This window comes from Hermetia illucens, chromosome 5, assembly GCF_905115235.1.
Source record: "Hermetia illucens chromosome 5, iHerIll2.2.curated.20191125, whole genome shotgun sequence".
NCBI classification, from domain to species: domain Eukaryota; kingdom Metazoa; phylum Arthropoda; class Insecta; order Diptera; family Stratiomyidae; genus Hermetia; species Hermetia illucens.
In genome coordinates this window covers 98,791,135-98,808,860 of record NC_051853.1, presented here as the reverse complement: position 1 = coordinate 98,808,860, position 17,726 = coordinate 98,791,135, and the positions used below count along the sequence as shown (strand labels likewise).

General features: G+C 41.1%; 1 protein-coding gene across 1 annotated transcript in view; it reads left to right on the top strand.

Annotated features, from left to right (window-relative positions):
• The first annotated feature begins 1,785 nt into the window (after nucleotides 1-1,785).
• LOC119658176 overlaps nucleotides 1,786-17,726 on the top strand; it is a 56,704-nt gene continuing 40,763 nt past the window's right edge. Inside the window, exons 1-5 of the mRNA XM_038065443.1 lie at nucleotides 1,786-1,900; nucleotides 8,019-8,371; nucleotides 8,447-8,615; nucleotides 8,677-8,985; nucleotides 9,047-9,463. Of these exons, the coding sequence (XP_037921371.1) occupies nucleotides 1,892-1,900; nucleotides 8,019-8,371; nucleotides 8,447-8,615; nucleotides 8,677-8,985; nucleotides 9,047-9,463 (1,257 nt within the window). The 5' untranslated portion in view covers nucleotides 1,786-1,891. The remainder of the gene's footprint in view (nucleotides 1,901-8,018; nucleotides 8,372-8,446; nucleotides 8,616-8,676; nucleotides 8,986-9,046; nucleotides 9,464-17,726) is intronic.

Here is a 17,726-nt window from a genome sequence, read left to right as displayed (position 1 = left end):
ATATTTTCCTAGCTCTAATGGGAAAAATGATCTCGAGAAACTTGTCCAGAAATGGAATGATCGCCTCATGTAACACGGTCTTAGATTGAATTAGAATAAAACTGGGTTTTTGACGACCGATCTCCAAGAAATAGGTGCAATCACTGTAAGCGGCGGTGACCTGCCCAGAACTGGCCGATTTAAATGTATCGGGGCAACGATATCAGCCAATGGAGAACTGCGTTACAAAATTGCTTCACGCATTATAGCAACTTGGATGAAGTGGCGTTCTGCAACTGGTGTTCTTTGTGAACGTCTCAAATCGAAAATTTACCGCAATGTCGTACGTCCTGTCGCCCTCTATGCTTCTCAGTGTTGGCCGACTATAAAAGACAATGAACGCCGTCTTGCGGTAATGTAGACGAAGATGTTGCTTTGGACTAGTAGCGTGACAGGCTTTGATCACATCCGAAATGAGGATATCCGCGAGCGATATGGAAATGCACCGATTGTGGAAAAATTAAGAAAGAGGCGTCTTCGATGGTATGGTCACGTAATTCGCGATAATGAGAATTCACTTGCCAAGATTGGTCTGAACATCGAAGTCGATGGTAAACAACCAAGAGACCGGCCAAAACAACGCTGGCTTGATACGCCGGAAGAGGATTTAAAAGCCTCGAGATTGCATCCAGATCAGGCATTTGATAGAGCCAAATGGCGAAATCGATCACGACGACCTTACCCCACTTGTAAACGGGACAAAGGTTGAAGAAAAAGAAGATTGAATTGAGCAATATACTATTTTTAATTTTCTTTGAGTAGACATCCTAACGTAGGGTAATTTGAGGCCGGGATACCATGTGGTTGGTCCACTATAATTTTTTCAAATCATCCGGCTGACTACTTCCTGAGAACGGATCCTTGAAATAATTGACCTCTTTCGAACCCCCGTCCTCCTCCCCATTGCAATTAATGTCGAAACAAGCTTCTGCTTTGAAAAGTACTAATCGAGATTTTCTATTTGATACCCCGAATGACTATCTTCCATGAAAAAAATGTACACCCCCTTTAGCATGTATGAGGATCCCCTCCCCCATAAACTCAGCGTAGAAGGATATTGTTGGCTGCATGTGAATGGATTCACGGTGCTCATCTTTCCACCAATTTCGTAAAAATTATTGTAACCACTTCAGAGGAAATGGATGTGATTGACAGACGGATATGCAGAGAGGCAGACATACAAACAAATAGACAGTAAACAGATTTTAATAAGGTAATAAGGTTTTGTGTACAACTATTTAAAGCTCTTATTGTACAAGACGGCGATTTTGCCAGTCATCATGATACCACGGATACTTGGTTTCTTAGTAAGAAATCACACAAACTGTTAACCATTTCTCTGTTACGTGAGATGACATGACTCTCAGTTTTTTAAGATCGCCTCTACGATTACACACATGTTCATTTACATAGTAGCAGATTTGTCATTATAATAAATTATACGGCCGTTATCATACTTGATTTATTTCAGAAACGCCACAATTTCCACAAAAAAAATGAGGAAAAGACATTCATGCATGATTGAATAGATAATGTTATCCCGACTAATACATGGTGATCGTTAGCCAGGCCAATAACACAAGAATGATGATTTGGAGATGCAGAAATTTTTTTTTCTCAAGCACACATGCCCATATGCGCTTACATATACAAACAAAAAAGCTATATACAAATACTATATGTACGAGTATATATGAAAATAGGTATGGCCAACAATTTCTTGATCGAAGCACCAAAATAAATGATAATAATTTTCGGTTACCAGCTTATGCCGCACTCGATTAAAATATTTTAAACGTTAAAGTAAGGGCCAGGAAGCAAGTCGTTTTCAAGAAACCACGGTATTCTGTAGATGAGCATAGTAAGTAAAAACAGTTCGGACAGCAGTGGCTCAAACTTATAAGTGTTTTAAAAAGTGATTGTTGGGAACCTAATCGTTCGTGCTGGTTTCAAATATGTTGTTATATATCGAAAAAGGACTTTGCTGTGATTATTAATTCTACCTTCTAACAACACTACTTGTTTGGAAAACTGAATAATTGTTAATAGATAGAAGCAATATTTATCGTTCATTCAAATGTGTGCACACAGGGGCGGGACATCTAATATTACAACATTTTGAACTCCATGAAAAATGTCCTGTACAAGTGAACGGCAGAAAATTTTACACGCACGATTTTATTAAGGTTTCCTTGAAAAAATCGGTACACAGGCTGTCACACGCACTTTTCTCAGGAACCGTCGGCCCCATTGACACTAAATTTCGTAGAAAAGTTGAAACTGTGAACCCCACAAATGTGGTGGAGTACATACATTGCAGCATGTTTAAGTTTCTCCTTATACGTAAAAGGCAGTTGCAACATTTTCTCACCGAATAAATGAGGTATTAGTTTTGATATTGATTGCAACGGTGAGAAGTGCTAGGTTCAAAAGGGGTCAATTAAAGTGAAAAGTCAATTGAAGTGGAAAAATATTATGGTTACCAGTCCACATGGCGCCAAAATACGCATCGCTATGATTTCTGCTTAAATAATGTTAATAATAGTAAGTTGTGATATTTTGAAAGTTTACTGTGAACCCCCGTTAACTTCATCCTACGGTCGAATCTGCAGTAATGAACGTTCTAATACATATGTAGCATCTTGCTGGAAAGTTTGGTAAAAAATGTACTATTATTAATAGAGTTATAGTAGGTCAAAGTTATTTGTTTTGCTTCAAATTACCGCTTCCTGAGAGATAAAATTTAAGTATCACTCGAATTGAATTTCGAGTATATTCTACCTATGTATATACACTACAAGCTTTGTGCATGGGTCCATCGTCTACCCAAATATTGTTAAAAACAAAAATCAACAAAACCTTTCATACTTGAAGCGCCGCGCTTCCGGTTTCCGACTTATATTTAGTTTGTAATTTATGACTTCTGTTTTACCTTTCCTTGGAAGCCAGTAAACTTAGAAATTATTATAAAATCGAAGATGCAAAATTCAAACAAGCAGACACCACTTTCATATTTAGTCCATGCTACTAGTATCTGTCATTTTTTTCCGATTTGTTTGCCTCCTGCTGCTGTGCTGACCAACTGCATAAGATATGAACGATTTTACTGGATTGAAACACTATGGTTCACTCGTTTTGTTACGGAACCGCTCCTGGAATCCCACAAAATATAACATGAACTTGTATTACAAAACTTGAAAATTTTAAAGTTTAGTGGGAAATTGCTAGTAACATTAAGCTAAAAATCGCTTTGGAAAAATATGTGTAAGGTCAATTAAAATTGTAGGCGAATACGTACTTAGCAAGAATCCTTGCTAATAATATAATAACTCAAGTGTCATTAGGAAATCCGTGGCAAGGTAATTTCTAATGGCAAATATGGAGTTTTCGATGGTCAAATGACTATCCTGAATGGCCGGAGACGACCAACAGGGAAGCGCTATCCCAGAAACCTAAAAAATAACCAAATTCACCGTGAAGGTCCGCCCACAAATTTTGAAGTTGCGGCCACACGTGCTTGAACGGCTCTGTGCTCTGTGGAATGCGGGGGGTCCTTTAAGCACTTCGATCCGCCACGCGTCATTTAACAAAAATTCTCAAGTCCTTGCATCGGATCCTGAAAAATACTGATATATGGGGATTAGGTCCCAGGCCGAAACGTGGATTGGTACCGACGATGGAGCCCAAAACCTAGGAAACGCCTACTGAACCAACACCAATAGTTCTACTACCAAAACCTACCTCCACCTCCATCCTCCAAAACTGCAGACGGAGAAGGATGAAGGTGAATCTATCACGCTCAAAAATAGCAGAAATTGTAACAAGTGATCCTTCAGATTGGGGTTGGGTAGGGCTGCGCTCCCTGTATAGGCCAAATGCTGCTCAGTAGCTAGCCGATCCCCCCCTCTAATATAAGGCTGATGTAACCGCATTACAAGCCATGCGTTGCAAAGGGACCGGTTTCCTTGAGAAGAACCCCTACACCACACATTATAGCTGCCATCCAGTAAATTACGTGCTCGAAGTAGGCTTCCTAGTCAACCAATAAATGAAACCTGCTGTTATCGGTTTTGAAAAGAAAACACTCTGCATTTGCGGGGCAAGCTTAGAAATATAAGCTTCATAAACGTTCACGCCCTTACAGGGGAGACTACAGTGTTGGAGAAGGATAAATTATACGTGCCAGTAGAGCAGACCTTCGAAGCCTATCCCAACTATGATATCCAAATCATATATGGAGATTTTAACAGTCAAGTAGGAACAGAGCCCGTATTCAGGCGATACATCGGCTCCAATAACTTACATATATATATCTCTCAAAGCTGCCTAGCGTCCTTGCCTACGCCATCGCTGCATCTCAGGCAGGATTCTTTTTCTACCGTAGATATTGCCTTGTAGACTTTTGAGGCTGGATCATCCCTATCTATACGGAATAAGTGACTCGTCCACCGCAACCTATGGGGACGGATTTTACCCATAACCTGACGGTCATACTACCGCTTATAGATTTCGTCGTTACATAGGCTACTTGTGAAGCGACTTCACAAACCGAAAAGGAAACTTGGGAGAACCAACAAGTCCACGAACTCGAAAATTACAGGTACCAACAAGTCAGCAGGATGAAGCCTTATACATCTCAATGCTAATCGTGCCAAGACAAAGATAACAAGTAGGGAAATGTTCCAGTGTTTCTATGTGGATCTCATTTTTGGCGCACAATATTCGTGTCGGAATTTGACGCTTGATAGCAGTTGGCATTCGGTCCGTTTATGTCTGATCTTTAGCGACGAAATATGCAGTGTCTGAAGATACTCCAAGTTCAACATCTCCACCTAGGTGTTGTCATCATCCTGCTCTATTTCGCTGTCCCTGCTTTCAGGGACTTCGTCATTGTCGGAAAATTCACTCTCTCGTTCTGGAGTATCAGTTGAAACAGGAAACCATTCCTCATCATCGTTGTCGGGTGGGATAGATTCTCCAGCAATTGTTTCTGCAATAAGCTGCTGCTCGTATGCCGTTTTTTTTTTCCCTTTCAGTTAACCTAAAAGGTAGATATATCAAAATCTATCAAATTCTCAATACAAACACATACGAATACATGCAATTTTTCTAGCAAAGTATTCTGGAATATTTAGTGAGATATTGAATATCCAGAAGTCCATCCAGCGTCGATTATAAGCACGATGTCAATATACGTAATTAAATGCTGTATAATTAAGTGTTAAACATATATTTCAATAAAGAAGAATAGTGTAAGGACTCCGATTACAGAGTTGTGGGGGTTGCGAATAAAGAGAACTTTGGAAGTCTCAGGTACGTGAACCAGTGCGAATACGAAAATCTCTGTATCCAAGCAGACATATACGTGGCAATCATATTGCAATGTCAACAACACCTTGATACAGTCAATTGTTAGATATATAACAGTATACTACACTTTTTGCGATTTGAATAACGCGCAAATTCCAAAGTTATTTTAATAATAATTTAAATGTCGATCCAGAAAATAGTTGGTTAATACTATTACATACATTCCTAACTCTGGTACAGTACCCCGTGTGCTCATTTTCTATGTTGAATGATCGATAAAAACGTTGCATTAATTTATCAAAACCATAAGAGGTGCAGGTTTACCGTCTTTTGTGATTAAGAAGATTGTTACTAACAAGTGTAAAGATGAAGTGCTATCCTGACATTATATATAAATATTTTGTGGATTGCGTCAACCCCCGGGAAAATATCCAACTTTATAATCATGCAGTTGTGCCTACTTGCGGAAAAAGGAGATGTATCTGAAAAAAATTGATGAACTTCAGAGACCTCACTAAAGCTCATCAGAAAAGCGTACGAGAATCCACGGTACTAGAAAAGGTGGCATCAAAAAATCGTAGCACTTATTCCCAGTCGAAAGGTGACCACCGTTACGTGAGATTGCCGAATTGAACAGAGTCCAAAGAAATTTGATCAAAAAAATAACCTAAAGTTAATAACCTTTGCTCACCCCGCTTTGTGGTATCACGTCGCGAGGCGGGATCCCTTCGGGCTCATGTTGTTATTCATTACTTTCCTTCGAAGCTTCTACTTCCTCGATACATTGTGGATCACCTACGTGAATTTTTCCACAGCACCCCCAAGATATTTAAGCACCTAGCATGTGGTGAACGCTATTCTCAGTCGACAACAGTCAGAGCGCACCAAATCTTGGACATTTGAGAGTAGCATGTTCCACATCCGACAAGGGGATGTCCTATCATGCGTCCTCTTTAACCTGGCCCTCGAGAAAGTGACCCATGATGCTGAGGTAAATGCAAGAGGTACGATCCTCTTTAAGTACACCCAACTACTGGCCTGTGCTGACGATATCGACATCATGGGAAGAACCACCCGAGACGTAAAAACTGCCTTCATCCAGATCGAGCAGGCGGCGCAAGATCTTGGGCTGCATATCAATGAAGGCAACACAAAATATATGGTGGCAACGTCAGCACCAAAAACCAACCAATCAACAACATCGAGCCGCACTGGTCAAACGGTAAGAATAAGGATAGGAGAATATAACTTTGAGACCGTGGATAATTTCTCCAATCTAGGGTCGAAAATCACAATCGATAACAACTACGATGATGAAATCCGCGCACGGTTGTTGTCAGCCAACAGAGCCTATTTCAGCTTACAAAAACTGTTCCGCTCGAAACGTCTCACCATAGGGTCAAAGCTCTTACTGTACGAGACAATGATCTTCCCAGTCCTCATATATTCCTCAGAGGCTTGGATTCTTAACAAGAAAAATTGCGAACTCTTGGCCGCGTTCGATAGAAGAATCTTCCGAAGAATTTTTGACCCCCTACATGAGGATGGACGATTCCGTAGCCTACATAATGACGAAATCTATGAGCGATACCATGACCCCCAGGTTGTGGATAAAATCCGGCTCAATAGGTCCGTATGGATGAGGATGATCCAGCCCGGAAAGTCTATAAGGGCAATATCTTTGGTAGAAAAAGAAGACGAGGCAGATCGTGCCTAAGATGGAGCGATGGCGTAGGTCAGGACGCCAAACAGCTTTTAGGGATATCGTATTGGTGGACCTCGGCGCAAAACCGGGATGTCTGGAGTTCCTTATTAAGGCAGGCCTTGACCGGATACCGGTTGTTGCGCCGTTGATGATGCTCCACATCCTCCGCAATCATCTCGGGCAATATGGAGTCGTTACGATCGAAGCGGTAAAGGGGTGCCCGATACCTTGAACGCTTTCGATCTCTTGCCACTCCAGAATAAACTCAGTATATGCCAATTGACGACGATAAGTATGAGACTCATCGATCGCATATGTTGCGTCATAGAATGTCGAATCTGGTTCACGAAAATATTGATGCAAACCGTACTTGCAGTCATATCGTTTGATTGGATGGTAGGCACATGGTCTACGTAATGCACTTAATGGCTATAGAGCTCCAATTTTTTTCATCTGTGGATCTTTGTATAATGTGACGGGCCAGACTATGGAGGTAAGGAGCTGACAGCATTCCATGGGCTATTCTTTGTCAGCGCTGTACTTCGGTTTCTGGTCAACCATGACTCCTCCAACAGATGATGAGAGGCAATTCAAATAAAACCCGGCATTCATCGCAAAACTAGGTCCAAAGTGCTATGCAATTGGACTCATATTAACAAAAAGCACGCAATCTTATTTTAATCGCAAGACCAATCTTCGGAGATTAATGCAATGTGCTGACAGTGCTGTCCGCAAATCACTGCAGATGTTGCCACCACTTCAATATGGTTTACAGAGAAGTGCTAGGTAAGAGTTTGGATAGTAACTCAATTGGACGGAATGAGTATGATCATGCAGGTACTGCGGCAAATATTAATCAAATAATAAAAGTGAAATTTTTTCACGCTAAACATTAAATCCCGTCGCGAAAATAAAGGAAATCTTCACACTATTTCGCTCAATAAATTTTCAATTTTGTTTGCAGATGCCCCACGAAATCAAAGAATTTATTCTACCAGATCACTTAAACGAGAAATTTTTCAAAACAAGTCTAGAAAGTGGACTTCAAATTAGCGGAATTGATATCAATGATTTCCAAATAACATTGGGAAGTCAACCTGGCGATAACTACACCAGCACAATTTATCGGATCAAGGTCATATACAAACAAAAAAATTCTGAGAACAAAGAAATTTTCCTAATTGTGAAGAGTATTCCAATAGACGAGCATCGCGCCGTAATAGAACAGTTCGGATTTGTGGATAAGGAGATCAACGTTTACATTGAAATATTACCCAAACTTTCCAAAATACTAGGTGACACTCCTATAGCCCCAAAGTGAGTATATTATTCTGCAACTAATATGTATGTAGAACAAACAGATATTAACTTTTTCGTTACTTCTTCCGAAAGATGTTTCCATATTTTCAGAGAACCTCACCGCAACATAGTATTCCAGGATATGAAACCTTTGGGATACAAAGTTGCCAGTCGGCAGATTGGGCTTGATGAGGAACACCTGAAGGTGACGCTGAACAAAGTTGCAAAATTCCATGCCGCCTCGATTAAATTGCTGAAGGAGGTAGGAAATCATTAAACTATGCAAAATATCAAGAGTTAATTCAATACTATTTTGATTTCAGGACCCAGCAATCGAAAAAAACTATTGTGAAGGATTTTTTACAGAAGAATCGATTGTAGACCCAATTTTTCAAAATGTATTTAAAGAGAATATCAAATTGGCTGCCGGAATATTGAGCAATATACCTGGGTATGAAAGGTTCTATCCAAAGTTGATGAAAATTTATGACAACTTCAGAGAAGTTGCTTTGAAAATGGTGGAACCCGATCCTGACAATGACATAAAAGTATTAAATCACGGCGACTTATGGGTCAATAACTTCCTTTTCAAATATGATGAAAAGGACAAGCGACCAATAGGCATAGTGTTTGTGAGTTTACAAGTTTTTTTTAAAAGATTCTGTTGTTTATCTCTAATTTCTATAAAATCAGGTTGACTACCAGGGAACTTTCTTCAATAGCTTGGGAATCGATCTGAACTATTTATTCGCCACGAGTGCCCAGGTGGATGTTCTTAAACGGAAGATTGAACTAATTGAAAAATATTATTACCCAGTATTCACGGAAACTCTGAAAAGTTTGGACATTGGATCTATTCCAACCCTCCAAGATGTAATCAGTCAAGTAAAACAACGGGAAATGTATAATCTATTTTGCCTTTTTGCCGTCTTGCCATTGGTATCGATGAACGAAGAAGAATCAAAAACGAATGACTTTTCACAGTTTGCGGACAAGGAGAAGTCGTACCAGAAAACATTAATTGGAATGTCCAGCAAAAGGTTTTCGGAGTCAATGAAATATACCGTAGAATATTTAGAAAGCATGATTGACAAAACCATAAGTGAATATTAACATATTGGATTAGTGATGTTAGTTTAGATTTAGATATTGTTGAAAGCTTATATAGATCTTGAAAGTAGTGTACATTTTTAAACTTGGTAACATGTGTATTTAAAAAAATAATCTGAAATTATTTTGTTCAAATTTATGATGCAAGCACTCGCAGATGTCTATGCTCCCTCGGTCTCAATATGCAGTTAACAACTATTTCAATCTAGGTTGCAGTAAGCTAAAGATATGCTTTTGGGCAGTGACTACTTGTTATATCCAATAGGTAGTCTTCGATACTGGGTCGCACAACAATCAATTTTCATTTAACTGCAGTTTGTAGGTGGATATGGATCATTATCATCAATGGCGCAACAACCGGTATCCGGTCTAGGTCTGCCTTAATAAGGAACTCCAGACATCCCGGTTTTGCGCCGAGGTCCAGCAATTCCCCTTCGCCTTCGTAATCGTTCCATCTCAGGCAGGGTCTGCCTCGTTTTCTTTTTCTACCATAGATATTGGACTTTTCGGGATGGATCATCTACATCATAGGTAGATATGGATGTTCCAGATACATATAATAATCCTCAAATCTATTCAATGTATTCTACTCGAAAGACCTTTCAATTTTCCCACTCCCATCCCTATATTCATTTATCTCCAATAGGTAAAATAATTCATTTTATTAATTTACCCAAAAACCCAAAAATAATTGGTCTCTTTCCCCTAAACTCGAGAATCTATTTACATTTGAACAATTCCAAATTTTATTTATTATTAATTTCCAAATAGTGAAAGGGAATATTGAACGAGGAAAATGTATGTTTAGCGTTTCAACATAGCCATGAGATTATCGAGTTACTGGCTGCATACTGTAGCCGTCGTTTGACTCTGGACGAGACATGGTGAGTGTTTTCGAAGTTCTTGCTTTTGCTGTGCCTCCGTTGAATATTGAAGTTCAAGGCCGGGGAATCAGGGTTTGCGGGACCGGCTGATTGTATGGACAGCTGATCAGCTGGATACAAGGAGGTCCATTTTGGGTTTGGAAGAAAAAGTAATACTGCGATCGTGGCTGGACAAGAAGTTGACTTCTTGAATTTTAACCGCTGGTTGTGGGCAGGGTGTCCAGTTTCTCAACCAAAATTGTCTCTGTAATGCGAAATTTTAGTGATTTTAAAGTGAAATTAATCTTCATTGTTTTTTCAATATTTGGCCAAAAAGGAATTGCTTCTCTTTTATTCAGTACCGTTTCGCAAATCATCATGTAAGATTGACGCCATAACAGTATTTCCAAATTGTCCAGCTGTACTATGAAAATCATCATTCAATTAAAACTATTTTTTAGGAACTTAGAAGTATTCGTGGTGCACGCAATCACCGCATTACTGTCTCACATTTGTAAATAAAATTGGCATGTATCAGCCAATGGATAACCTGAAAAGTTTCAAGAGCTACATCCACAGAAAACACTAGTTCGGTGCGGTTTCATCGGTCTGATCACTCGTTCATATTTCTTTAAAAGCTCAGGCTAGACAGAATGTAACTGTCAATGATGACGCTATCATACCATGAAACACATTGCCTCATTATCACAATTATTATCATCAACGGTGCAACAACCGGTATTCGCTTTAGGCCTGCTTTAGTAAGGAACTGCAGACATCCCGGTTTTGCGCCGAGGTCCACTAATGCGATATCACTAAAAGATGTCTGATGTGCTGGGCTCAGCCACCACTCTACCTGAGGCAGATTCTATCCTGTCTTCTCTTTCTGCAATAGATATTACCCTTATAGATTTTCCGGGTTGAATGAACGTATTCAGCCGGATTTTATCTACAACCAAGCGGTCGAGGTATCGCTCATAAATTTCGTCGTTTTGTAACCTACGGAATCATCAATGCTCACATGGGCGTCCGAAAATTCTTCGCAGCATTCTCCTGTCGAAGGCGGCCAAGAGTTTGCAATTTTTCTTCCTAAGAACCTAAGTCTCCGAGGAATATATGAAGACTGGCAAGATCTTCATAATCATCATCATCAAGGGCCAACAACCGGTATCCGGTCTACGCCTGCCTTAATAAGGAACTCCAGACATCCCGGTTTTGCGCCGAGGTCCACCAATTCGATATCCCCAAAAGCTGTCTGGCGTCCTGACCTACGTCATCACTCCATCATAGGCAGGGTCTGCCTCGTCTTCTTTTTCTACCATAGATATTGCCCTTACAGACTTTCCGGGCTGGATCATCCTCATCCATACGGATTAAGTGACCCGCCCATCGTAACCTATTGAGCCGGATTTTATCCATAACCGGACGGTCATGGTATCGCTCATAGATTTTGTCATTGTGTAGGCTACGGAATCGTCCATCCTCATGTATGGGGCCAACAATTCTTCGGAGGATTCTTCTCTCGAACGCGGCCAAGAGTTCGCAATTTTTCTTGCTAAGAACCCAAATTTCCGAGGAATACATGAGGACTGGCAAGATCATTGTCTTGTACTTGAGCTTTGACCCTATGGTGAGACGTTTCGAGCGGAACAGTTTTTGTAAACTGAAATAGGCTCTGTTGGTTGACAACAACCGTGCGCGGATTTCATCATCGTAGCTGTTATCGTTCGAGTTCGTAATAAGTCTCTGCGCGTGCCCGCGTTCTTTGAGAATGCAGCATTGCTCGGTATGCGGTATTCTTCCGTTCCTTTTGCGGCTGGGGTCAAGTATGTTTGTGGCCGTATCCAGATAACGTTCTTCAGTTGATTGTGAAGATCATTTGTTGATGCTTTATCTCCAGGTCCTCTGTTGACTGCAGTTATTGCGGCATCCATTTCCCTCTTATAGGTGTCGCGGAGGGTTGTGTTGTGGATGGCTTCAGTGTTCACTCTCACCTGATTCTCAGAGGGGATTCTAGGTGGTATTGTTATTCGAGCTCGGAGCACCATGCCAACGAGATAGTAATCCTGAGTCTATATTAGCGCCCCTATATGTTCTGGCTGAGAGGTGGCGACGTTCGATCAACACGTGGTCAATTTGGTTGAAAGTGGTCCCGTCTGGAAAGGCCCACGTATGTTTGTGGACCGCTTTCCGCGCAAACCAGGTACTTCCAACAACCATTTCGTGTGACCCTGCTAATTGAATAATCCGCAGTCCATTATAATTTGTTTTTTTCGTGTAAGCTATGGGAGCCAACGTATCATCTGAATAGGGGCTCCCTCCCTACTTGGCTGTTAAAATCCCCAAGTATGGTTTTAATATCATATTTGGGACAGGTTTCGAGGGTTCGTTCTACTGCCTCGTAGAAGGTGTCCTTCTCCGACTCTGCAGTCTCCTCTGTAGGGGCGTGAACGTTAATGAGGCTTATATTTCTAAACTTGCCTCGCAAGCGCAGAGTGCATAGCCGATCTTCATCTCGTATAATAAGAGCCTTGCCCATACGGGGAGACGTCTCGAGTAGCATAGTTTGTGTAAACTGAAATAGACTCTATTGGCTGCCAACATCCATGCGCGGATTTTATCATAGCTGAAATCGGTTGTGGTTTTCGACCCTAAATAAGAGAAGTTGTCAATAGTCTCAAAGTTGTAGTCTTCTACCTTTATTGTTCATTTAATGTTGTCGCTCTTTTACTTTTTGGGGCTGACGTTGACGTTGTATTTCGTCTTGGCTTCTTTTATGTGTAGCCCAAGATCTCGCGCGTTCTGCTCGATTTGGATGAAAGCAATTTGTACATTTTTTTTTACTTATTTCTAAGTTGTCACAATCTCGACAGATGCCGGATTTTACCTAATACCTTAGTGCTAAGTGCCAGGCATTTAGGCCCGGACGATCTTACCTACTTAAATGATAAAGGGGCGCTGGTGGTATGGGCCGGTTGTAGGTCAATGGGAGAATCCGTCGAGAACTCCCTGCAACATCGGGCAAGTATGCAGAACGGTATGCTTCTGTATGGTTTGAACCAGACTGTGTGAGAGTCCCAGGACATCAAGGAAAGCCGTGAGGGATTTAGGTGGAATTTTATTAGCATTTAGGATATATTTCTACAATCATTATTAGATTAATTCCGTAATTTACATCTGTTAGTGTTCGCTGCGGCTTTAAGACCAATTGTCGCTATACTATCTAGTTTTCCAGTAGCCAAATAGTTTCTCATGAAACATGCTAAGTTGGCAAGAAATCATGTTTTGATAGACACTGCAACTAGACAGATATTTAAAATTTAATTCTTGCCATTCTGACTTAAGCGAACATGATTCTTTGTATGAAATCATGTTTTCTGGAATTTGTGTTTCACAGAACCATTTCGATAACGTAACTCGCAAAACAGGGCATCACCTTGTCTTAGACCGTTGTTGATGTTGAATGGTCTCGAGAGTGATCCTGCTGCTTTTATCTGGCTTCTGGGGCTATCTGGCCTAGCATGATAGAGGAGAATATCTTATAGATGGTATTCAGCAACGTGCTACCTCTATAATTGATGCACTGTGTGATATCTACCTTTTTACGTATAAGACGGATAATGCCTCGTTGCCAGTCGTCGGGCATTGATTCGCTGTCCCACATCTTGAGCATCAGTTGATGAACCGCTTGGTGTAGTAGGTCACCTCCACATTTAACCAGTTCGGATGTAATTCCATCTGCTACTGGCGACTTATGACTTTTATGCCGATGAATTGCACTGACTGTATCTTCCATGCTTGTTGGTGGCAGTATTTTTCCGTCATCTTCAGTTGGCGGGACCACCAACTCGCCGATATTTTGGTTGTTGAGCAGTTCATCAAAGTAGTCAACCCATCGCTTCAATATGCCTATTCTGTCGGAAATCGGATTTCCCTCTTTCCCTCGGCAAAATGATCGAGGTTAATAAGGCTTCATCCTGCTGTGATACGTTTCTGCGTGTGCCTGTGTTGTTTGAGAGTCCATCATTGCCCGGTATGCAACATTCTTCCGTTCGGTTGCCAGTTTACATTGTTCCCTACCAGTCGTTCCAATTTTGCGACTTTGTGTACGTATCAATGATAAAGTTTTACAAATGATTATAAAGATTATTTGTAGATCCTTCATCTCCAGGACCTCTGTTGGCTGCGGTTGTTGCGGCATCCATTTCCCCCTTATGGGTGCTACGGAGAACTCTGTTATGGATTACTTCATGCTAACCTGAATGAGAGGCGATTGTGGCGATAATGGTCCGAGTCTACATTGGCCCTCTATATGGTCTGGCATTCATCAAGGCTGAGAGGCGTTCGATTAGTACGTGTTCAATTTGGTTGAAAGTGATCCCGTCTTGGAAGGCCCACGTATGTTTGTCGACCGCTTTCCACCCAAAGCAAGAACCTCCATCAACAACGATTACGTTCGATATTGCTAATTGGATAGTCTACAGTCCGTTGTCATTGGTAGTTTTGTGTAAGCTACAAGCTAGGCTTATATTTCGTTTGCCTTGCAAACGCAGAGCATAGCTGTTCACTTTTACTTTCAAATTCGATAATAGCCGGTTTCAATTTTTGGCTGACTAGTAAACCTACTCCGAGCACGTAGCTTACTGGATCGCAGCTATAATATACGGTGTAGTGATTCTTCTCCAGGAAACTGGTCTCTATCCAGCGTATTTCTTGCAACGCAGTTACATCAGCTTTATATTAGAACAGGATATCAGCTGGCTATTTGTCAGCTCCTTTCCTGTACAAAGCGGGCACGTTTAATGAGAAAATGCGCAAATCATTATCCGTTATCGTTGCTGGGTTCATGGTTTTGTTGTCGATCCAGTCGGAGGTTCCTTTTGTTCTCCGTGTAGGGTTGTCAATTCAGCGGAACTCCCCAACCTGGAGGACTAGTTGGTACAACTTGTCCCGTTTTTAGGTGCGGGAAAGTCGCCTTCATCCTTTTTTGTCTACAGAGGGGAGTTCTTTCTTACTCCACGTGAAGGGAGAGACAAGGTTTGACAGTAAAGTTGTTGATGTTGGTTCAGCAGGCGTTTTCCAGGTTTTATACTCCATCGTGGGTGCCAATTCACATTTCGCCCTAGGACCTATACTGTCCTTTGACCGTCATTGCTTGCTATGTAAAATTGAAGCCCGTGATGTTGGTAAGTTTTTTGATTTGTGATAGGTGGCGTTTCTTGCCATATATGTCAACATGAGAAACGACAAACTTATTGGGAAATCCTTTCTGTATGACATTTTGGCCCGGCAAATTGGCTGCCTAGATTGCGAAACATCACTTCATTGGAAATCGACACCGAACTTGATGACACTCACATTTACGATACTGAATCCGCTTTCAATGGTTTGTTCCAGCATTTCCAACTAGTATCTTGGGATCAACATCAAGTTATGGTTGGTTCGTGCAAATGTAGTGCAGTAAGTGCAATTGATGCACTAGACACCTAGCATACGACTATTTATTCAATAGCAATTAACGTTTTACAGATTTAAACACACTTAGTATCTAAGCTGTGCAACTCCTTCCATTTAAAATTCCAATTCAAACAGGTAATAACTGCCTAAACACCGTTTCTAGCATGGGAATTTTTCTCTTGACAAAAAAAAAACTCCAGTTGCCGCCTCTCCGTTTATAACTTATCGAAGCAAATTAAAGTGGGATAAACAAAACTGTCCACCATCGGTGTAACTTTTGTGCCGTAATTCTACAATTAAAAGCATATCAATATTGAGTCAAAAGTACGTAGATAACTAGACACAGTCGACGCTATGGAAAGCTGGATCAAATAGTGTAAGGGTTGATTGGTTACTTCAATTAGCCCCATATGAAAAGCTAAGATAAGATGCTTCCATTTGGTTGAAATGAATTAACTACTTCTATTGTGAGTTGCCAATATCATTACAATAGCCATTATATTATATAATTTCTTTGTTCCATATGGTTTGCGTTATCAGCTGTTTAGGTTTGAATTAAACTCTACAGAACACTCGCATAGTTAGCAAGCAATGTTATCAATCCGAAGCAGAACTATTGGAAAATCTCAATCTCACGTACTTAATCAAAATTAGAGAAGAATTGATGGATCCTAAAAAATTCACACACTCAGTTCCAACAAATTTTTCGATGAAGTCACTTTTCCTTTGTTACTTCAGCATGCAACTATCCTTAACAACTCTCAATCCTAGGATTGTACCACGCCCTTCATTACAACAACTTTGATTCCCCAATCATCTATACCAAACATAGTCTCAAGCCCGGTTAAAAAGGAACTGCCGCCACAGTGGTAAAAAAGGAAAACATCTCCTCGCTTCAAGAAGTAAATGCAGGAAAAGCAACTATTCATTGCATAATTAAGGTTTTGTGTACACACAAAACCTTATTAAAATCGGTTTACTGTCTGTCCGTCTGTATGTCTGTCTGTATTTTTTTTTTTTTGGAGCAGGTGGAAATCTTCAAAAGACTCTGGCCTGGGCACGCCAGAGTGTTGGATTTTTACCCGCTAAAATCACCCCCGTCTCCCCCCACCCCGTGGAACCACCTTTACGTATTACATCACGGGGCGGAGTTAGCTTACTTTAGCTAGGTCTCCTTACGTCTTCCCGCGGGGTTCGTAGCCGCGCCTTCTTCACTTCTTCTGCTTTTCGCAGTTTCTCCTGGATTACTGCGATCATGGAATTGATCGTATCCCAGTCTTTCTGGCAAGCTACCATTCTCCGGACAAAATTTTCCGGTGATAGCACTTCACCTAGAGTTTCCTTTAGGTTCCTTCTATCTTGCACGAACCTAGGACATTGGAAGAATTCGTGCGCTGAGTCCTCTAAGACCCCGTCGCAGTTTGTACAATTAGGCGAGGTGTCCAATTTAAACCTGTACAGGTATTGACGGTATCCTCCATAGCCGGTGAAAAACTGGGTGAGATTACAATTGATCTCCCCATGCTTTCTCTCCAGCCACTCCCTGATGGAAGGGATCAACCTGTAAGTTTAACGAACCTTTTCAGACTGGTCCCATCGCTGTTGTCATTTGCTCATGGATCCCTCTCTTTCTGCTTTTTTCATCTGGGATAAGGGAGAGATGGACCTGGTGTTATAAATGTTCATCATTTCGGTTGCCAGGATGTCAATTAGCATCATTCCCGAGATGACGAACGCTGCATCGTCTGAGACGGTCCTGAAGGCCGAACACACACTTAACGCTGTTCTTCTGTAAACCGAACTCAGTTTATATGCATTGCCTAAAACCTGCAGCGCGTTGCCCCAAACTGGGACTGCATACAGCATGATAGAGCTCACCACCCTGGCTATGAGCAACCTGCAAATATGCCGCGGTTCTCCTACGTTCGGCATCAGCCTTGCGA